The sequence below is a fragment of the Syngnathoides biaculeatus genome, chromosome 1, assembly GCF_019802595.1.
Source record: "Syngnathoides biaculeatus isolate LvHL_M chromosome 1, ASM1980259v1, whole genome shotgun sequence".
Lineage (NCBI taxonomy): Eukaryota > Metazoa > Chordata > Actinopteri > Syngnathiformes > Syngnathidae > Syngnathoides > Syngnathoides biaculeatus.
The window spans coordinates 11,227,466-11,250,753 of NC_084640.1; the positions used below are offsets into that span (position 1 = coordinate 11,227,466).

General features: G+C 44.4%; 1 protein-coding gene and 1 long non-coding RNA gene across 4 annotated transcripts; one reads left to right on the plus strand and one right to left on the minus strand.

Moving 5' to 3' along the window:
- Positions 1–52: 52 nt before the first annotated feature.
- Positions 53–22,968, plus strand: LOC133498885 (uncharacterized). 2 transcript variants are annotated; one of them, XR_009794488.1, is made up of 7 exons: positions 53–147; positions 8,260–8,481; positions 10,199–10,298; positions 17,683–17,771; positions 19,396–19,599; positions 20,323–20,474; positions 22,835–22,968. It is a non-coding gene; the product is annotated as an uncharacterized LOC133498885 (long non-coding RNA). The 2 variants fall into 2 exon arrangements; XR_009794493.1 differs by lacking the exon at positions 17,683–17,771.
- Positions 2,819–10,004, minus strand: LOC133498875 (1-acylglycerol-3-phosphate O-acyltransferase ABHD5-like). 2 transcript variants are annotated; one of them, XM_061816109.1, is made up of 10 exons: positions 9,582–10,004; positions 8,608–8,690; positions 8,156–8,534; positions 6,390–6,541; positions 5,352–5,463; positions 5,102–5,282; positions 3,593–4,323; positions 3,464–3,502; positions 3,353–3,398; positions 2,819–2,983 (listed from the first exon to the last, which is right to left on the minus strand). In XM_061816109.1, exons 1-7 carry the CDS (start codon positions 9,623–9,625, stop codon positions 4,204–4,206), a joined length of 1,071 nt encoding a protein of 356 aa, XP_061672093.1. In that variant the 5' UTR covers positions 9,626–10,004; the 3' UTR covers positions 2,819–2,983; positions 3,353–3,398; positions 3,464–3,502; positions 3,593–4,203. The 2 variants fall into 2 exon arrangements, with proteins under 2 accessions (XP_061672093.1, XP_061672102.1); XM_061816118.1 differs by lacking the exon at positions 9,582–10,004 and adding an exon at positions 9,394–9,565.
- Positions 22,969–23,288: the final 320 nt, after the last annotated feature.

The window sequence follows — 23,288 nt, forward strand, 5'->3', positions numbered from 1 at the left end:
GATGGCCAAGGAGCTATCCTGTCTTTTTTTTTTTTTTTTTTTTTTTTTTAGATCAGTGGCGCTCATGAAACAAGGTTTCACCTCCTGAAGGAAAAAAAAAAACATGCCAAGAAAGTGAGGTCCAGAAATTGAAAGACAACTCGGAAAGTAAGTACACTACTGTAGCGCTTTAAGCTTAGATGCCACTGCAACCGCATGTTTGTAAAACTGAATGTTATTTATCATGTCATGAACAATTACTAAAATCACTTCCCCTCACCGCTGAGAGCGCACAATATACTAGACAAAACCACGTGTGTAGCTTTTTGTCCCACTTGGGTGGAAACACGAACACGTGACAGATGATCTGCTTGTGCTGGGTCAGTGCGCCCCCGACAGTCTGTTACACTTAATCCTATTTCAGTCCTGAAATGTGCACCCATCACCGAGTATTTATTTTTAGCCGGTCCGTTTGGATACCTTGCGTCCCGTTTTACAAACAAAAGACCCAGGAGGTCAATTCAAAAGTTGTCGATGGAGCAAATGAAAAGAACCACCACGTGATTTATTACCATTAGCTTAGAAAAGTGTATCGGTCATGTACTGTACTGCATTATGACATTCAATAAAATATTTGTTAGCTTTAATTGTGTTCAATCACTCTTAATGAAACACAATGCAATCATTTCAATAACATTTTTATTCTTTTTTTTAATTCCCATTTTTAAATGTAATTTTGTAGTGCTTTTGCAATACTTGGTTATCATATAATCCACTCAATAACCTCTCTACAGGAAATGTTTTTAATTGAAATAATCTTCCAAAAATATTTTTAAATGCATATTTTTGACATTTTTTAAAAAAAATTATCAGATAGAAAAACTTTGTAAGCACCAATCTATTTGTTTTCTAATGTGTTTTTTTTAAACTAAAAAAGAAATGCTAAATAAGTTTAGTAATATATGTTCTTTTCTAAATCATAATTTATATATTCTTCAATATTTTTTGTATAATTAAAAATGTATTGAACACATCTCTGAATACACTACTGTATTTTTCTGGGGGTGGGGGGTATTATGAACACACTTGAAAAGATACATCACATGAGTGTTCCTAATGTTATGGTGGTTTAAATTATGATTTGTGCCATGGGTGTCACCTGTCTCTCCTTCCGAGACCCCCCCCCCCCCCGCCATTCCCCCCACCCCAGCTGCCCCTTCCGTCTCCCGGCCGACCCCCCTCCTCCCTGCCAGCTGTCTTCGCTATATTTTTATTTTCGGCGCAAATGCTTTGCAGCTGCTTTGGAATGTTTAACGTCATTATTTGTTGCGCAACTGGGGGTCGGGGGGGCTTTAGTTGAATGAGTGACGCAGCTGAGTGGAAAAATGCCGCAGGTGGAGGGGGCATGCAGCGTTGGGAATGAGAGAGGAGACAATCGAGGAGGTGGGGGGGGCGGCATCAAAAGATTTCTAGGTACGGTATTGTATTTCTTCATAAATGTAGTCGAACACCTCAGAGGATTTGTGAGAACAGGACGACGGCGTTAGTTTGTGTTCAAAGCGAGCATCCATCCGTTTCGTGTTGTTATCGTTTGAGCTGGCGTCAACGCAGGCTTTCAGGGGATGCGAACGAGCGTCCCTTCAGCCGTTTGGCGCTAATGAAATGATTGCGTCCCCACGAGACCGCGTGGGCGACCGAGAGAGAGGAGCAAAAAAAAAGCGTGCGGCCTCCGTGTGGTTATGATGTACGAAGATCATGTAAATTTATGCTTTCAACGTTTTATGATGAATCTCATACAATGTAGAAATCTGATATTTCAGAGTTTAGCAATTTAACGCAAGTTTAAGAATTTTTATCAATTTAAAAATGCTGTTAATGTACTGGAAATGTATAGTTTTCATTGAATTTAATATTTTTGTCTAACTCAAAAATGACTACAAAACTATTCTATTTACATCATCAACAATCTGCTTAACAACTCATTAAAGTAATAAGCATGTTTTCTGATTGTAATATTTTCATACTCGTGTAATACAATCATTTTCTTTAGCAATTAATTCATTAGTTAATTGGTTAGAACATGCCGGCACGGTGCATCAGTTGGTAAAGCATTGGCCTCACAGTTTTGAGGCCCCAGGTTCGTTCCCGGCCCCGCCTGTGTGGAGTTTGCATGTTCTCCCCGTGCCTGTCTGGGTTTTCTCTGGGCACTCCGGTTTCCACCCAACATCCCAAAAACACGCAACATTAATTGGACACTAAATTGCCCCTAGGTGGGATTGTGAGTGTGATTGGTTGTTTTGTCTCTATGTGCCCTGCGATTGGCTGGCAAACCAGTTCTGGGTGTACCCCGCCTCCTTCCCTTTGACAGCTGGGATAGGCTCCGGCATTCCCCGCGACCCTTGTGAGGATAAGCGGCAAGAGAAAATGGATGGATGGCTAGTGGAAATGTAGTTTCATTTAATATTTTTATGAAAATCTAATTTGAATAAAAATGACTTGAAATTATTTTAGTTTAAAAAATAGAAATAGAAAAATAAAACAAGCATGTTTACTGATGTTAATATTTTAAAACTTGAGTATAATATGACAAAAAATTCATTTAATTGGTTAGAAAGTATTTATATCTATTTGTACAATTTTACGCCACTTATATTGATATTCTTATGTACACAATATATATATATGTGTGTATATATAAATTTGACTTTCTCATTCTTACATGTTACTAAAGTCAAAGTATTTAATAGTTGTTTTTTTTTGTGCCCCCCACCTCCATGTGGTTGCTGTATCCTAAATTGCAACGTCCCCATTTTTTTTTTTTTTTTTTGGCATCCAGCCGTGCAAAGCGAGCCTCCGCGAGCACGTCTCGGGGCGTCCGCAACAACCCATCATTAGCGTGTCCGAGCCCAGCCGTACTTCCGGGAGCTTGGCAGGCCAACAGACTTGGTCTCCGTGGCGACACTGTTGCCAGGAGACGCCGCGAGTGAGGCCGCTGTTGATGTCTCTGCAATGACACAAATTGACAGATGCAGGAGCCTCCACTCGTAAGCCAATCCCAAATCTATTTAATTTTTTTTAAACAGACAGAATAATGTATTATAATATTGATAATGCTCCGTTATAATTAGTTTCTAATATGTTGGGCCTAAATAGTGTAAGTTAAACACCCGTTTGTGTGATGCAGTGCAATTGTGAAACTCGTGCACCCAGACAGAGCCTGACAGCGTCCACAAGGGCAGGAAAAATTGCACAAACAAACAAAAATCTTTGAGCGTGGGAGTCGTGTTAGACGTTCAACGCCGTTAACCGCTCCGCACGCTAACGTTTGTATAAAGTCAGTCAGCGGAGTATGAAAAGATGGTTGAGCACTTACTCCAAATGCTTGATATCCAGCTTCTGCGCCGGTGGACACAGGGTGACTGTGAAGTTGCAATTGTAATCAGATTACAGTTACTTGTTACTAGACTTTTGATATCCACTGTACCTTTCGTGACCCCAGTCCTGGAACCTTTTTCCACAGATCCTGTATGATGCACATTAAGTGAATGTAGGCAACAACTTCCTTGAAATGTTTATATTTTATTTTATTTTTTTTATGTTTTAGAATTCATACCTGCTGGGGGAAAAATAATAACGTGAAGTACGTCCGACTTGCGTCGCAGCCCACTTGAAATGAGTGATTCTATTTTTAGTTATACGGGACCTCGTGACCGAGCCGGGCTGTCCTGCAACATGCACGAATTCTGAATTTTGTAGGTGGCATCGAACCAGAAGGGAGGATGTGTGTGTGTGTGCTTTGCTGCCACCTGCTGGTTGGGCGATTTTTGAGGATTCCTAAAACACACAAACACCAGCGTGTGCCCTTTGTCCTATTTACTTTTTCCCTCGTATCTGCGAGAACATTCCGTATAGATCCGTGCTCCAAACAAGACGTTCAACTTTGGAGAATTGTCCTTCCAGATCCAGATAAAACTTACCCAACCGCCCCCTCCCCAAAAAAAAAAAAAAAAAAAAAAAAAAAGCACGTGATCACATCATTCACACGAGCTCTGTAACGCAATCCTCGGAGACCTCGGGGAGAACTTTTTGTCCCAATAGTCCGATGAGGCTTCGGTCAGTAAAGTGCACCGAAGAGAAGCTTAAATGTATTCAAGCGTCCATTTTTAGTAGTGGGCTTTAGTTCAAAGTCTGTGTTAGCTTAAAAAAAAAAAAAGTAAGAGGTCGTCAAGGCTTTGAGTTAAAGTCTGTGATTTTCTTCTCCGTCCTGGCGAGGATGCGGAGGACCGTTTGGTTGAAGTCTTCTGGCTGGTCGGCGAAAACGTAGTGGCCGGCTCCGCGAATCACCTGCCGAGCAGAAGGATTGACACTTCTGAGAATTGCGGATCGTTATAGTTTCTTTATTGCCGCTTATGTTACAGTGAAGAAAATAAGTATTTGAACACCCTTGCTAGGTGCAGGTTCTCCCACTCTGTGTGATCTAGAGAAGATCTGTGTGGAGGAGTGGGCCAAAATCCCTCCTGCAGTGTGTGCAAACCTGGTGAACAACTACAGGAAATGTCTGCCCTCTAATTGCAAACAAAGGCTAAATCTTAACATTGGTTTTCTCAGGTGTTCAAATAAATCATTAAAAAAATCATACATTGTGATTTCCGGATTTATCTTTGTAGATTATCTCTCTCACAGTGAACATGCACCTCCGATGAAAATTTCAGACCCCTCTGTGATTTCTAACTTGCAATATAGCAGGGTGTTCAAATACTTATTTTCTTCACTGTAATTACCATAGCTTGTATGCTAATTTCCAGTAGCCCGTCGATGCCAGGTCGTGAAGATAGCAGACGTTTGTTAGACGACATGGTTTGGTTGAAGATTTTGGTGTTTGAATGTGAAATGACGAATTCTGTTTTGTTCTATGTGTCTGTTTTACACAAATCGCCAAGTGGCCGTGACAGTTTAAAGCGAGCACACGTTGCCTATTTTGTCGGATTACATCAAAGTGACGTTAATACAGCAGTTTCACGTTACTTGACCGGCGCAGGAAAAGGTTGGATACGTTTCCAATGTGCAGGAGTGGTTTTTTTTTTTTTTAAATGTCTTCACCGAGCCGTGGAAAAGCCCCTACCGTGATTCCCACCTCCGGCCTGGTTTTCTTGAAGGCGTATCCCGAGGCGCTGTCGATGCTGGAGCGCGAACCGTAGATAAAAGAGATGGGGATGCCCGCCTGCACCTGGCCAATGCGCTCCAGCATGGGCCGCTTCGCCCAGCCGTACGGGATGGTCATGTTCTTGAAAGCCGTTTCGCCGCTGGAACGCGCCGACAGGACGTGTCGTTAAATGGCTCCGTCGGGCAAAATGGACGCTGTCGGCGCTTACCTCGGAGTCTGCGCGTTCAAGTGGTAGATGTAGTTGGACACGGTGTTGTCGTCGAACACCGAGGCGTACTTCTGCTTGAAGTCGGACCTGATCGTTTGGACCAGCGTCGGGCCTGAAGGGATGAAATCAAAATCAAATGGCGGCATGACCGATCACAGCGACACTATCCAAATAACGCACCTGTTTATCCTCAGAGAAACACAACTTTTTCAAAGGAAAATGTGACTTTTGATCATAAAGCTCTGCATTTATGTTAATTTACAAGATTTTACTTTGGAAAAATTTCTAACTTTATTCTTGTAATAGGCGGCACGGTCTCACAGCTGGTAAAACATTGGCCTCACAGTTCTGAGGTCCCGGGTTCGATCCCGGCCCCGCCTGTGTGGAGTTTCGTGGGTTTCCACCAGGCACTCTGGTTTCCTCCCACATGCAACATTAATTGGACACTCTAAATTGCCCGTAGGTGTGATTGTGAGTGCAACTGTTTGTCTCTATGTACCCTGCGATTGGCTGGCAACGTGTTCAGGGTGTGCCCTGCCTCCTGCCCATTGACAGCTGGGACTCCGGCACTCCCCGCGCCCCTTGTGAGGATAAGCGGCAAAGAAAATGGATGGATTGATAGATTCTTGTAATATTCTGGGACTTTAATCTTTGAAATTATAAACAATGTTTAATCTCGAAAGATTGCCAATATATATATACATATACATATATTTAATTATCTTGAAAATGCATATCTAAAATGATTCTGCCTTTTTCATGGTAGTGTGGCTCTTTTAGAGATGGGTGCGATTTTGTTTTTTGGATTTTTTTTTTGGGGGGGGGGGGGGGTTATGGAGTTTCGTCTCACACACGATCGTAGTGTGCAACTTCGCCATACAGCGATCACGCCACTGTGACTTCCTGTCAGTGCTGCCCGTAAACCTGAACTAGATTCTCTGTTTAAACAAGTTGTTTATGTTTCGTAATGACACTTATGTAATCTGCCTGGGGGGGGGGGGGGTACTAAATTGTAATCAATCCGCGTACTATACTAACCTAAAGGCCCCGCCAGTCTGAGGCCAGCCAGCGGGTTGAAGGGGCTCATGACGGCCCCCATGGCTCTGATCCACACCGGGATGGAGCTGTGGTGAGGGTTCTCGGGCCGGGCGGGGAACCCCCACGGCTCCACCAGCAGCAAATGTTTCACCCTGCGCGCACACACCAAATTGTTACAGAGCGCAATAAATCCCAAGATGCAGTCGGATTGCGGCGCGCGTTTTGCAGCATCCTCTTGCAGAACGCAACATTAGCTACAAGAGATCTCATAATATTCATTCGGCAATGTAAAAGGCATTTCGCAATATCTTTATGATCGTGACGGCAGTTTGCAGTTTCAACTTTTTACGACGTACTACTTCTACTCCCATTAGCGGTAATGGTACCACTATTAGCCACAAAATTGCCACCACAATAATAAAACCTATCTTGAAATTGAGTCATCTCTTACAATGTCAATCAATTCCCACACTAACCGATATATATGTTTGTATATAATTTGTATTAGTAAATTATACACACATTATAAACATATAATAACTTAAAGGTCCACTGTCATCAAATGCATGATTTTTAGTATGTTATTAATGAAAAAACAGCAGCCGGTATGGACCCATCCATTTTTTTTTCACCACAAAACATGATTTTGACGTATATGGCTTTTTGTCACTCCCGCCATGAAAATCCTCTTGAGGGATTTGTTTTCGAGAAGAAGCAGGAAGTGACGTACAGGACAGTAGCGCACTCAAGCGGGCTCGTATATTTCTATTAGTTTTACCTGCGGGAAGCTAGCTCGTTGTTCCTTCGTGTTATCCAAAATGCCGGCTCGTTGCATTGCTGGATATTGCTCGGACGCTCGGGAGGATGGATTCGTTCTTCATACTTTTTCAAAACACCCGGTTTGTCGTGAAAAATGGATTACGCGGGTGCAAAGGACGAGAGCTTCGTGGGTTCCAAATGACAAGTAGGTGTGTATACGGCACAGGTGTCAAACTCCAGATCCGCTGCATGATTTTATGTGGCCCGCGAAGGCATATCACGTGTATCAACTTCTGTGTTTTTTGTTAAAATCTGTACTAAAATTTCAAATTGCCTTGTCATATATGATAACGGTGAGATATTGCAAGGATTTGTGTTCAATAGTTGAAAAACCCATTACCCTTGACTTCTGATTCCCAAACTAGTTCATAAATTTCATGTGTAAATATGATGAGGTGAAATATTTTCATGGGTTTCACAGTCATAACGGCCCTCTGAAGGAATCTGTAACTACAATGTGGCCCTCGAGAAAAATGAGTTTGACACCGCAGGTACACAGCCACTAAAAAATAGTTGGAGGGGGGGGACATAATCCATAAGTCAGGGGTGCTAAATGTGTCCGTGCCAAAGCCGTGATCGGCGGACGGGGTGGCTCGTCACGGTGCATCACCACCGCCGCGGAGGTATATCGGACGGGGAGGTGGTTTGGCCGTGATCAGCATATCATCTAAATATGGCTCGAAAAGGGTATAATATTGCCACGGTCACTTCACTCGGCAGTAGATGCAGCCAACGTGGCGACCACTTGAATGTCGAATGAGACATCCGTAACTTTGCACATGGATGACGCGCTCTCCGCTCATACTTATTTTTACGTATAGACATTGAAGTGAATAATGTTATGTATTTTTCATTACGGTATCTACTTTAGAAAGTTTATAGGGGTGACAGTTGACCTTTAAAAGTGTCTGGCATGTAGGCCTTTCAGGAATAAGCAAGTACGGCACCTGTGAGGGTATCGGAGGGTGTAGGCGGCCGCCAAGTATCCTCCCAGGTTGTGCCCCAGCAGCAGCATCTCCTCCAGGCCCACCTTCTCCCTCCACTCCTCCAGGGCCTCCACAAACTGCCCCTCGGCTCCCTCGGGCTCGCTGCTGAACAGCGGGCGGCTGCTGCGGCCGAAGCCCAACAGGTCCAGGGCGTAAACCGGGCCGCCGCTGGAGAGAGAGTCCAGATTTTGCGTCCACAGAGCCACGCCGCCGCCGAAGCCGTGCAGCAGGACCAGAGGGGGCCTCGGGCGGGCGGGGGACGAGGCCTGGAACGCGATGGTCCACAGGTAGTTTCCGTCGGAGATCCGGATGTGTTGTTTGGAGAAAGGCTGCTTTACAGCTGTGGAGAAGGACGACACATCTGTAAAGCGACGATGACGGCGGCGGGGAAACATTGTTTTGACATCGCTTACTTTTCAGCATTTTCTCCTCCGCATCTTGAAGCTGAGAGAGGGAAGTGGGGCACCACGACGGAAGCCAACTTAATAACCAGGAGCTGCAAAAAAGGCCGCGTTGAAAAGATGTTCAATTGCCATAAAAACGAGACAGAACGCCCGACGTGATTTCCATTTCAACGGCTAAGCTGATTCAAAAATAGACGTCACGTGGTGGAAATTCAGATACACGAGCCGTGCCGGAAAAGTCCCGGGATATTTATATTTCATACCCAAACTACGATTTCCCTTTCAATCCCTGTGAATATTCCCATTGGGTCAGAGAGTCGATTAAGTGAAACCACTTCTGGTCGTCTTAGAAGACATTTCGCTTCTCATCTGAGCAGGCGTCATCAGGGAAACGAGGGATCCCAAGACTGCTTGTGGCTGCTTCACCATGGCAACGAGCCCTGAACATAATGTCCTTAGCATCTGACAGCTCCTTGTCTATATATTGAACTTTGACCGTGACATTTTTCGTTATCATTGCTGACATGCAGTCTGGGACTTCCCTGGCGATCCATTCCGGCAGAACGAACGTGAAACTTAAAAGTCGGCTTGTTTACAAACCGACATACGTACGCTGAAAAAAAAATAAATTTGAGCTAAAAATAAAAACAGACATTCAACTGAGAGGCAGGCAAAGGGAGGAGTTAAGGAGTTGTTTTTTCCACAAACAATGGAGCGGGACAAAATATACGCCAAACAGCTCACAAGGAACCCAAACCATGTAAAAATCACACGTTTGTGGTAAATCGAGCTCACATTCAGGGGAATATGTAGAAAAATGTCGATTTGGCAAGTAAGTTCGGTGCACTTCCCCATTCAGCGGGCGAACGGACTTGTCACCCGCTCAAGAAAACAACGGAACACCGTGGAAATGTTTCCGGTCGTGAGGCACAGCAGCGAATATTAGTGGCTGAATAGCTTTTTTAAAAAAAACAAAAACGTACCTTTGCTCCTTGGCAGGTGGAACCCACTCGGCCATTCCTCGCATGTTGAATTTGGACGGCGGTCCTGCGACCGACGAGGAAACACACAGGGCTAGCGCATTTTTGGCGTGCTGCGTTCAAGAGCACTCCGCACAAAATGACAACTTGACGTAGCGATTACCTCTGACGAACACATGAAGCGGGATATAAACAAAATCAAGCGGATGATTTGCCACTCTTCATGCCATTATGCATGTTGAGCCAGATCCACGTTTCATGTTGGGCAGTGGAATTTTCTGCCAGCCTCGCCACTTTAAAGTCTCTCTACCTACTATTCCGTGAATGTCATTGAACGCAACAATGCTATTGAAAACAAAGCTAATTTGTCAGCGTCTAGCTAGTTGTGGTCAGATGTTTATTTAAAAAAAAAATGAAATGATACAATTTACCTCCAAGTGACGCCTAAAAGAGGTATGTGTACATAGTGATGATGACGAAGAACTAATGAAACAATTACAACCAAAGACTTTGATAGCAAGATTTGCTCTATCTGTTTGGCCCCATCATGCTAAATTTAATCGAGCATAATACATCCATTCCTTCTATTATTTTTAATTTTGTGTTTTATTTAATTGTAGAACTTCCAGTTGAAAGTGAAGGCCTTGTTTGAACATCCGCATGGGACAAGCCGAAAGTCACAACGACAACAGCAATTCCACAATCAAGTCGACATAAATGGTGGGTGGCCCAAAAAAAAAAAAAAAAGAATAAACCTATAAGTATGTCTTATGTGCACTGATGACTTAATCTTAATTCATTACTATATTTACTAATTTTTCTTGTCACTATACGTTGCCGGCGTTGATTGACGAGCAGATAAATTATTTGTATGAAAACTTAACAATTGTGTAAAATGTTTAAAATTTAAATTAAAAATTTTCCACAGCACCCCTCTTGCTGGCCATACAGTATGTCACAAGTTCCCCACCCTTGCTCTACATTATTATTTATCAAGTATAAGTGTGTTAGAGGTTGGTAAGTAGAAGTGTGTCAGGGTTTTAAGAGGACTAGATTTTATTATTATTTTTTTTTTAAATTGGTGTCCACCTTGTGCAATGACACGCCGGGAATGAGATTTTTGATGGCTGACAATAGACAGAAAAACATAATTACCAAGACAAGAGATTAAACCTGAGTTTATCTGCATCGGCTTCGCCGTACAGTTTTGAGATAAGAGGCGAGAGATTAAACGAAAAGTTAATTTAATTCATTATCCTCCAGGATTTGAGTGTACAGTATGATCCTATTGCTTTAGGAAGAGCGCTTTTGCTATCTTTTTTTTTTTTTTTTACTTTCCCCTCTCGCTCTGAATCTCATTAAATTTTAAAAGAGGTTTTATCTTATAGATTAAAAAAATAAGTGGTACCCTTGAAAACCTCTGAAGCGTCCTTTCGTTACATTGCACAGTGTTGAATCGAAGAATTGAACATATTGGCAATCATACAAAAAACATACAGTTTATTATACATATTTAATGGTGTGCTTTACATTCTGTTTAACCAAATGCAAACCATTTATTAGATTTATTCACTAGGAGAGGAAAAAAACGACCATGTAATGAGAATCATGATTGTTCCAGTCCACAAGGTGGCGTCCTTGTGCTCTTATTTATATGTATACGTAAAGCACACTGGTTACTTTGTCCTTCGTTTCTCAGACACTATTTTGCTCTCATACCACCTACTTGTGGTGCCACTTACTGGTTATGGGAAGACTGAGTGGCTGCTGAGTGCTTCATTCTTGCCACACACATGCACACACACACAGATATTGTGTGTTTGCGTCCTCCTGACCACTCAAATTGTAAAAAAAAAAACAGACATTGAGGCTGTTGCCTGCACCATACAGGAGCACAAAGCAGTATGCAGTGTGTTTAGTACTATCCAACGTGTCGGCAAAATTACCCCCCAAAAAAGCAAATGCTGTCATCCGCGTGGCACAAACTCCAACCGCAACACGCTCAAGCCAAAGCGCTCAAGCCGTTTAAAGATGTGTCTTCACTGTTACGCCTTACATTGCGGCAAAAATGAAATTCTTTCCATTACGTTTTGCTATCAAAATAGTGATTAGAGGACGTTAAGGCTGCCTGGCATTAAGTTCAAGTACAGAAAATTAAATCGGTGATTAGAGGTGATGGGAAAAAGACAAACTCGAAATAAAAAAACATGAGATAAAACAATACGCAGTGTTCCCCAGAGATACAAATTTAATTCACTCATAGGTCAAAACACATTTTGGTGTAGAATCTTTGGTATTGGTGTCGTACATTTGCTCCCACGGCAAAATTCCTCATCGATTTTGCATAGCGTAATTTGCAGTTGATTAAAACTGTGATCTGTGGTTAACTTAATGGAGCTCTACAATGCTGACATGGCCCCTACTCCACCTGCCTGCAAGGTGCGCTAGTGGATATGTCAGCCATGTAAAGTGGTATCAGTGTCAACGTTTAGATTTTCTGTATGTGTGTTCAAATTGTCTGGTATCTGCGTTGTAATATCCCAATCCGTTCCAGAAAACGGTTCGAAAAGTGAATTGTTTGAAAACCGAATCGATGTTTCCCATTACAATGAATGGACAAAGAAATAATGCGTTCCAAGCCTAAAGCATTTTTTTAGCTTTTCCTGATAATAAACTGCATAGTAGTAATACATGTACATGTAATTTCAGGAATATATTTATATTTTGCTTAAAATGTATGCTTTAGTAGGAGAGTACGCTAGGCTGGGAGTGCATTGCCGTATCTGTAGCGACTCGCCCCCAAGCCTTCTAAACTGTTTTTACTAACAAAAGTGCAGAATAACTTTAAACTAGCAACTTGCCTTCTTTGGAGTCACGATTGGGGGTTAATACGGTCGCCCTCGATTAGAAGAAAAACAACAGTCACTACCGGGACACGGTAACCCAAGCATCAATTGTATATTAATTTATGACGGCGGTACTTCATCACCAAGTGGCTTTCTTACGTACACATTTCTAAAAGTGAGGTGCTCACAACCCCCAGAAAAAAAATAGTGGTGTAATTTCACACTTGTTGGGTGGGCAAACACTCCAGAGGTCCAAATATTAGTACAAAAGCAATTCTAAAGTCAGTGTTCCATGCTACGTCCCCTTTAAACTTTACCAAAATAAATCGGGTCGTTAGCGTATCATAAACTTTATGCCTGGCGCCATCATAATTCATGGTACTTTTATCGTATTAATTCCTCTCGTCAACTGCGATAGAATCCGGGTATCACTCGTTCTATCCGTTTTTAATCGGTAATTGGAGATTTTTCATCCTTCAGTTTTACAAATAATACGTCGCTTTTTCATTATTCAGACACAAAACAAATTTGAACAATAAATATTGGTTAAGCTCTAGCTCAGTACTTACACAGTCTATAAAAATATGTGCATGAATCATTCCTATCTGCACACGCGCAAGACTTGTCGGTGTGGTGTTTTTCGGAACCGCGCGGCACGGCGGTCTGTTTGTTGGTCCAACAGTCGGCTCCGGTTCGATCTCGAACGCCCGACACAAACCCAAATGTACAGTAGATTGGGCCAGCTATCGCCATAAGCATGTGTCAGGAGTTTTTTGGGGCACGGCCCAGTGCACTATGGGTAATCAGAGTTATCAGGCTGTGAGCGGTCCATACTGTAGACAGGGGGCGGAAGGGACGTGGAGAGTCTGTCTGGTTGCTAGGATACGCGGCTGGCGCCAGGAATGGATATGATTTATAATGGCCGGCCTCGCTGTCTTGCTCTCTCCATTAGTTTCCTCCGTCGTCTCCTCCCTCTCACTTTTCCATCTCCTCCACGGTTTGTAGCCCGGGCCAATCTGCGCATCTATTATGCGGAGACTTCCTTCCGCCGTCGGTCGAGGCTAATATTCTCGCCAATGCCAGAAGAAAGAAATCCCCGGCAACTTCCATCTATTTTGCAATGACCGCAAAACGCATTTCGAGTCCATTTCCGCAACCTCGCCCTCCCGCAGCCCCGCTCGGCGAGATGCAATTATATTGATTCAGCAAATTTTGTGCGTGCATGTGCGAAAGTGCCGGTTCACATGACCACGCGTGAGCTGCAGCCACATGAATGGATGATATTGATTTGCAGAGACTTGATCCATCTCACGTTGTCCCCAGGGGTTTAATACAGTGTGAGGAAGATGAAGAGGAGGAGGAGCGGGAGGAGGCCAGAGGGCCGTGAGGTGGGGGAACAAAAGCAACTGTGGAGATGGTATAGAATATTATATGTAAATGTCGTGTTTAAGGTCCAATGTCAGCCCATACATGATATGTTCTCATTTTATTTCAGCTAGATTTCAGCTAATTTGATCTACAAATTTAGTCTGTTGCGTGAAAATGCTGGTTACTTAAAACCTCAAGACTTGAGATGAATGAATGAACAAAATAAAAAAAGACAAAAAAAAGTCAACATAGTAGTTTAATTGTAGTAAGAACATAATTTGCATCATAATTTAATTGGGCTCCTTGTGGTGTGTGGGGTCTTGGCCACCAGAGGGCAGCATGATACAGATGTCCATAATATACTACACAAAGAAGGGTTTCTTAGCTCAGTGACTCAGTAAGCTGCAGTTATAGTCACTGACCTAAAAAAGAGACTGGATAGCGCATACACATCGAGCGGTATGTCGATTGGGTGAAGCCAGTTGGCCGCCATCTTGGTACTCCCAAAACGTGTGGAGGACACGGTTGGATTATGGCGAGGTTTTTCCTCAAAGTTTGGCACGTAGAAATAAAACTGGTCGTGTGAGCTTGACATTTTTTCCGTTCTGGTAACATGAAGGAGTTTTAATTCGACTTGGTCAGCCAAAAAAGGCAAACTGCAAAGGAAAGACATAGAACACCGTCACTAGCAAGAAACGTTGCATATTACCTAGGGTCCGATTTTCTTGACATATTAACTTTTCCCAAAATACGCTGTGAAGCACTATCATCATAACATAGCAAAAAACTAAGCAAGAAAGTAGTGGATACACTTCCTGTGACTTACTCAATGGGTGCTTATTCCTATAGCAGAAAATCATATCTTTACATAATCCAAAGTACAACACTTGGAAGCATTTTAAAAACAATTTACTGCAAAAAAAGTAAGAGAATGTAGAGTGCATGTAAAAAAAAAAAAAACAACTTAAACATGATTTTAAAAAGTGAGGGGGAAAATGTAGTTTTGAAACTGGGTTTAAAATAATAACCGATGAAACAATATGAACCTTTTGCGTCTGAACTGATTTGTATCAGTATTGCTTGACGGCAGTATTGACTCCTAAAAGCATCTTTTTCCACAAAAGTTTCAAATAAACATCAGATTTACTATATATGCAATGGTTTTAGTAACAGTCTAAACAAACTGTTTTTAGGTGTCATACAAGTTTAAAAAAAGGGTAATTAAAATGAATATATAATTGAACTAAAAGAGAAAAAAAAACATAAATTAGCACTAGACACCTTTTGAAGGTGCCTGATAGAAATAATTTGTTTGTAATATTTGCGTGAAAAATTATTTAATCAAATGCTAATAAACATTGAGTACATCAGTAAGTAATGAAATAAACATTTTGCCTGATCACTTATGGCTTCTTCAAAGATTGATAGACATTTTGCAAATTATTGTATATTTTGTTGGGTCTTTCAAGATTGAAAAATTATTTTTGACTGCTGCTGATTACAATTTATAATCTGCAAAATATGCACGTGTTGTTGAGTTTATACTTTTGGGTTTTCAACGTACACGTCGTGCATTTATCTAATTTTGCCATTAGTGTATTTTTATGATATTGTCTTAGTATATGGATAAGTGAGATAATTTTGACCTCTATAATCGTGCTATGAAAATGTGATTCTGTTCCATCTCCAGTGCGCAATTAATATTTAATTATTGTAATTTTCATATATTATACAAAAAACACAAGACCCCTTTTAGAGTTGGTTTTATTTTTTCAAAAAAGTCACTAATATCCATTTATGGTAACATGAAAAAAAGAACTTTTAGAGTTAAACCGTTAAATGACTTAGGAGTTTTCCACTGTATTATCGTGTCCAGTATTAAATTACGTTACCTTGCAGTATTTGACCGAGGAAATCGACGATTTGTCTCCTCACTTGTGCAACCACAAGTGATCTTAGCTGGACTTTCAAACAAGAGTGCCCATATTTCTCCCCCACCCCCCACAGTCGCGGCCTGACTTCCAGTAAATAGAGGATAATTTTAGAGCGATAAAGAGCCCAGAGGATATCAAGGGAGAGAACACACACACACACAATCATGGACAATAAGATGGTCCCTTATTCCCTGTTGCACCTGCTGACTTCACACGATCCACAGAGATCGGCGAGTGCTGAGTTTGCGGCTCGCGCACCCACTCAAACGCGCGCACACACGTATGCATATACTGGAATGCATACACATTGACTAATAGGCCTAATGTTTCCTGAAACGGGCCCAACGCTGCATTAGCCACGGATGTGGGATTGATTGAGAAAGTGAAAGCCTTCTAGTGTGTGCGCGCGGCTACGTCGCGCATTTCCTGGTGGATGCCATTTAGTGTTTACGCACAAAAATTGTACAGAAAGACATGCGAGCCGCACAGCAATCGAACCTGTCAGGCTACCGCGACTCTTGACATCGATATAGATGCAAAGCATGAACAAGTTGTATTATTTCACAAGTGTTAAAAAGCTCCCAAGTCTCACAATAACTCTTTCTGATGTCAGTTAGCTGTCGGGCTAATTAAAGAAGTGTGACCCATCACATCAATTACACAGTAGTGAATCTACTGAGTACAAAGTGGCAGATTAAGCCACAATGTCAGGCTAGCACTTCATTTCAGTGCTCTGCTAATTCATTTAAAGTAGGTGGTAATTAGCTGAAATTATCCCTAAATTTATTATTACCAGCAGCCCCCCCTACACCTAAAAAAAAAGTCCAATGTAAGAATTGTAAGAACAGTATACGTAGGTTAAATTTGGCCAAAATTACACCCACATTACTTACTAATCTACACAGATTTGTCTAAATTAATGTACATATTTGGCCTGGGTCACGGCCTTCTCCTGGCCTACTAAACAAAGTGGAACTTTCCTTTGTGATGTTTCCTTTTTTCACTTTGTGGAGATTGTTCAATTATTCATCCTGCCATCCATCCAGTCTCTTCCGCTTCTCCAGGTCGGGTCACGGGAGAATTAGCTTCAGCAGATATACCCAGACTTCCCTTTCCCCAGCCACTTCTTCCAGCTCTTCCGGAGGGATCCCGAGGCGTTCCCAAGCCAGCCGAGAGACATAGTCTCTCCAGCGTGTCCTGGGTCGTCCTCGGGGTCTCTTTCCGGTGGGACATGCCCAGAACACCTCACCAGGGAGGTGTCTCGGGGGGCATCCGAATCAGATGGCCCTGCCACCTCATCTGGCTCCTCTCAATGCGGAGGAGTAGCGACCTTGACACTGAGCCCCTCCCAGATGACCGAGCTTCTCACCCTATCTCTAAGTGAGAGCCTGGACACCCTGCGGAGGATATTCATTTCGCCCGTTTGTATCTGGGATCTTATTCTTTCAGTCACAATCCACAGCTCATGCCCATAGGTTAGGGTAGAAACGTAGATTGACTGGAAAATTGAGTTTCGCCTTTCGACGTCGCTCCCTCTCTACCACTAAGGACCGATACAAAGTCCACATCACTGCAGACGCTGCACCGATCCGTCTGTCGATCTCTCGCCCCATTCTTCCCTCACTTGTGAACAAGACCCCAAGATACTTCAACTCCTCCACTTGGGGAAGCATCTCATCCCCGACTCTCTTATTGCCGGCAATGCGGACCAAACTCTTGACAGCGGTCGTACAGGGACCGAACAGCTCGTATCAGGGGATTCGGTACCCCATTCTCCCGAAGAACCCCCCACATGACTCCGAATTATATTCTGTAGGTATGTTTAGTCCTGTTTTCATCTTCAAGGACTTAAACATACAAACCTAAACAATTAATGTAGGCAAATGTAACAGTCCTCAAGAGGACGTCCTTGCAGAAGCATTATGTGACAAATGAACGTACTTCATCTCCTTGCAGGGCGTCGTTAAGGTTAAACGCTTACGACTCCTCTCCCGGCTGTCACATGGTTCCGGTGGGATAATCTTAGCGTGAAGAAAGAGGCTACGGTAAGAGTGTTGGTGAAAGGAAAGAGGAAGAAGTAGAAGTGGAATGGGTTAAAGAGTGTCGAGAGGCTGAGGAGCGTGGGGGGGGGTATGGAGGAGCACGGCAGACGTGGAGGAGGAGGTGGGGAATTGATGGAGCAGAAAGCTAGGTTATTCCTGCTGGGTATGTGTGCGTGCTCCTGCGCACGTGGGTATGAATGGCAGGCTTTGGCAGTAAATGAAACTGTTTATCAGATCAATATGGCCATCATCTCTCAGATGACTGCGGCCTCTGCTCAGGAACAATCATAAATCACAGGCAAATATGGAGGACGCCGATCCATACGCCGGCCTGTGGGTCTTTTGCAGGAGCCTTTTAGTTTGCAGTCTTTATCTCGGAGCTTTGATGCTAAGCAAATACGGACCGCGCCGTCTCCCCTTTAAAAAAAAAAAAAATGCATTTTGCGCACAGTCCTTCATATCGCTGCGTGGCATATATCAAAAGAGACATTGTAACCCCGGCTCCGGTGCCTCCCTGTAACGGCTACCCGTCGAACTCTTCGACTGTGCGATGGCCTCCTGCGCTCTTGCGCTGAATAATGTAGCCCACCAATATCAGCCAGAAGTCAGGAAACCAAAATAGCGTCTTGAGCGCCGATAAATATAGAAGGTAATTAAATCGGCAGCGGGAGAGATGGGGAGAGGAGGGGAAAAAAAGCCATGAAAGAGGGAAGGTCTGTTTTCACGGAGGAGGATGGAGTGAAAACACGGATAAGCCATTGTCACTGATGTTGATGTGGCTCATCTGTTTTTATTATAGGTCCTGATTTACGAATACCTCTAATATCAGGCGCTAAATTGTGCGCTTAACAGCCTGCATGTTTCTTCGGTAAGTGTGTTGAGCGTGAATTATTAGGTCTGCGACTTTTATCAAGGTGACAAATAATGGGCGCAAAATTGCATGTTCACGACCTGATTGCGTGCACTCTTGGTAACGGGTGCAAAAGTGGCGGAGAGTGTTTTGTGCTGGAAATTTGAAGAGATGGAATTGGGAGTGTTAGTGGAAAAAACAACCATAATAATAAACTGTACAAAAAGAATTGATCGCCAGAAACCACTTAAATGCAATGTTTTCCATGACTCCTTCTAGTGACTAAGGTCATTAAGAAGCTCCAAAATGATATTCTGAATAGCCGATATGTTGCGATAATTTTTGTTTTCACATTGAAAAGATGTTTTATTGAGCGGGACATGTCTCCGTGCCACCTCTCATCTCTCATCTCTGCACTCCACCTTTCAGACGTACTATATAAAGATTCAGCCGGTATAAACTCCAGCTCATCCGTGGCCAAAATGAGAACAAGCGCAAGAGGAGAATTTACGGGTGGATGGTTGCAAAGTCCTCTTGACTTTTTTTGCTTTTTTTCATTCCGCTTGCACTGGGGCCTACGTGGGTGTAGCAGGTCTTGGCAGAAGTCTGGCTAGTTAACACTTTGAACACTCGCTAAACTGAAGAGACCTACATTTATCTAAGCCTTGTTGGAGGGTTTTGAGTGGATTTGATACTATTGTCATTTTCAGCTGCTGTCTGTCGTGTAGATTCATTTTAGTGTCTTTTTTTTTTGTGGGTCCGTGTGCTACATTGCAGGCATCGTGAGTCAGCAGTATTTCACCAGTTCGTCCTGAGGAGACTCGAGCACGTGAAAGCTGTGCCTGTCATCCTCCCTGTGACGCGCTCACCCTCATCTACCTGCCCTTTTCCCCACTCGCTCTTTAGGGACCCCCCCCCAACCGTGTGACGCCAGCTATACGGACGGATGGTGGGACCGGCCAGGAGACGGAAGAGCTGGGGGTGAGAGGTTGTCGTCGGAGGGAGGGGCGCGTTGGCCACCATCTTGACATCATCTCCTCTGGGAGCGTGTGTCCATGTGTGTCCTATTTGACGTGTTGTGACAGAAAGTGACTTGAGCGAAAACCCTTTGCAGTCCAACACAATTCGCGACACAAAGACGAATGGCAACAGCTCGTAGGCCACACAAATAACTCTCCTTTCTCTTCCTATCTCTTGCGCTCTTTGTCTTGTGTCTCTCCCTCGACTACCTCTTCCTCCATCACACGCCCACACAGACAATGGCATCCTGTATATCGTCTGCCTGACACACAAAGGCGCAAAAACACGCATTTGCATGCACGCGCGCGCGGTTGTACGCGCAATCAGTCATACGAGCGTGACTGATGTGTATTTCTGTAACGCGCACATTTTTTTTTTCCTCTTACATTGTCTGCCTTTCTCACACACAAACGCACACGTACGCATATACGCACGACCCCGCACTACTCTCTGTCTTGGAATTTTACATTTTGATGAAGGAGGAAGCGCGTCATCCAATCAGAGCAGCGGGAGGCGGGAGAGACCATCTCCACGCAGACAGCAGGGACGACGCCAGGGCGGCCGAGCGAGCGTCACAAGGGCTTTTCTGGCCCGGTCTGCTCCCCCGCATCCCCTCTAGGCGGGTGGTACGATCCGACAGTCTTGATAAGAACCCCTCCTCTCCGTCTCCCCCTCTCCTATCAGTGCTAGGGTGTAGCTGCTGATCCTATACACCACAGCAGCGAGCGCAGGCAGGTTGAGGAGCCACGTCAGGTGTCACCACTCCCGACACACGAGTCCAGTTCTGCAGAACCGGGACAGCCGCGCCGCCGCCGCCGACACCCTGTCAAGGCCAGGTGAGTCCAAAGACACTCTTCCTCTTTGATGCGCGGCTTCACAACACAAGTGTTGGTAATCACGTGCCATTGTAATAAAAATAAACACATGTACATTATACAGGTGTGCAGGTGCCACCGGGCTCCAGGATATCACGGTTGTCACCTTCAAATTGTGCGCATGTGTGTGCGATTGGTGTCAGCCATGCATGCGTCCATGACGGCGTACAGGATGTATACTGTATATGTGAGTGTGCGTCTGTACGGGCACCATCCCTCCCAGTATGGTGATGGAGACAAAGGGTCCCCTCAGTTTGACGCTGTGCCCGCAGCCGCCGCTGGGTGGGAAAGTTCCCTCCATCACCAACCACCAGTCATGAGGAAGGTGGGGGGATGGGGGGGGGGGATGTAAAGAAAGAAGTCAAACAGGGTCTCTTCTTCACCACATAACCCCCCCCCCCACCTCCCGCCCCCACCGTAATTGCCGCCCAACAATCCTGACTCATGGCGATAGGAAGATATGGTCACGGGAGATGATGAGAATGATGAACTGGTGGTGTAGGTATCAGGTGGGGGTTGGGAGGGGGGGTGTAGTGCACTCTGAGGACACGCGAGTTGGTTTGTCGGTCATGACGGGAAGTACTGTCATGTTTGATAGACGTACCAGGGAGAATGAGGTTAAATACACGGGTCCAAGAAGGGTGTTTGTGGGTGGGTGGGGTGGGGGGGGGTTGGGTGGGGTGGTCTTATGCCACGCACATGACCGTGTGTGTGTGAGCGTGCGAGCACACGTGAGCGCAACCAGGAAAAGAGAGAACGCCAGCGTGATGCGCCGAACCGACGGCCATCGCTGACCCAGACAAAGGGCGGCGATCATATGTGCGCTCTTGTGGCGTGCACGCCACCAGTATGTAAGCGAGGGAGGGAGGGGGGAAGCGGGGGGGAAGTATGATGAATGGCCAACACGTATGGAGGGCGTCTCGCGCTCGTACGCACACAACATGTGATCCACACGCCTGAGCTCGGAAAGATGCCATGTGCGCATTGCACCGCTGTCCGCCCCCCCCCCACACACACACACACCACTCACTCTCGCTTTACCCGACGCCCTTATTCAACCTGCGGTGTTCGATGGCTCGCCGTCTTCATCGTAGACCCGCTCGTCGCCGTCATGCGACACCTCATTGATCCTTTGCCTTAACCTCCCTTGTCATATTGTATTACTTTGTCAATCTCCACCCCCCACGCCACCGCACCCCCCTTCCGCCCCCACCCCAGGGTGTGAGTCAACCACTGGATGAGATGTGATGTTATCCTTAAGTGGCCTTTATCAAGTCCGGTGATGGGAGGTTATCAGTGCGTCTCTTCGAGGGGCATAAGGACCTTTTTTTTTTTTTTGTGGGGGGGGGGGGTAAGGAAATATCAAGCGTCTTCCCATGATCAATGTAGCCGACATAAATTTGAACAAAGACCATGTTAAACGGCTCCTACATTGCTACATATTGATCTGGATGGACATTTATTACTCCCATACTGTGTGGGTGTGATTTATAATATATACAAAAGTCATTTACAGCGTTAACTCCACCTCACACGAATTAGCAGCAAAGTGGAGGCTCTTTGTGATTAAAAAATGGTGATCATATGAGATTAATCTGTACATTTCTCCATGTGCGTTTTACTCCCATTCCCTCTCTCCTCACCCTCTCATTCTCCTTCCATATGTGAGTGCTGTCAAGCTGTAGGGCGTGCCCCCCCACCACCCTCTTTCCTCCCTCATCGCCATGTTGCATATATACATATCTTGCCAAGTGGAGTTCTGCACGGCTGCACGCCGGCCATACGTGTTCTCCTTTTACGCCGTTGGAGGTAAAAAAAAAAAAAAAAAAAAAAACGACAGGACAACTGCAGTTTTCGACATTCCGGGGTGACGAGTGTCATTTTTTTCTCCAAAACGGTCGCGCGTGGTTGCAGAAACGTCAATTCTATTAAGTGAACATTCCGGAGCTGCCGTGCAAAATGGCTGCCGAGCCGACACGCTGCCTGTGATGGCCGACGAGCGTGTAGGTCTGAGGGTGGTGCGTGTGCATATGTCGCTGCTGTGTGTAGATTTGTTCGGCGTAATCCTGCTTTTTGTGTGTGCGTGTGTGTGTGTGTGGTGGGCAGTATCCGCTAATCCGTAATTACCAACCTTAACGTACAGAACCGGAGACCGTAGAAGTCATTATGGCGGAACAATTGTCGATTGTTTCTCAGACAAACCATTAAAAAAAACACATTTAGTTGTGAAACTAAAGCACAGATTTACATATTTGTGAGTAAGCCCTCCTCAAAAGCTGATCTTGTTTTTTTTCCATTTGTATTTTTTCATTTTTTTACAGTTTTCTGCCTCGCCAGGCCGACCGGCCCGCGAGTCTGCCTTAGCCGGGGCCTCGTCTGCCCTGCCCTGCCCGCCAGCTGGCATCCTGCAGGAGTCATCAGGGTTAGTGCTCGGCTGGCACACCTCGCCGGCCGAATCAGCAAGGCAAGAACTTGTAAATTTATAGATGTGCACTCAAACATGAGGCCAAAACGATCCATCTCGGATTAGAGGAAGGAGGGTGGGGTGCGTTTGTTTTAAAACGCATCAGTCACTGAAGGAGCTAGTAAGCGATTTTTTTTTTTTTTTTTTTTTATCACACGATGACAGAAATTACCCTTCATACGGACGATATCATCTGTTGAACCACACACTGGACAAGATAAATGGCCTTCTCTCATTTAAATATGTATATTTGCTTCCATCATTATCAACCTGTACATGCAGAGATGACACACGCGTGGCTCGATGAGCTA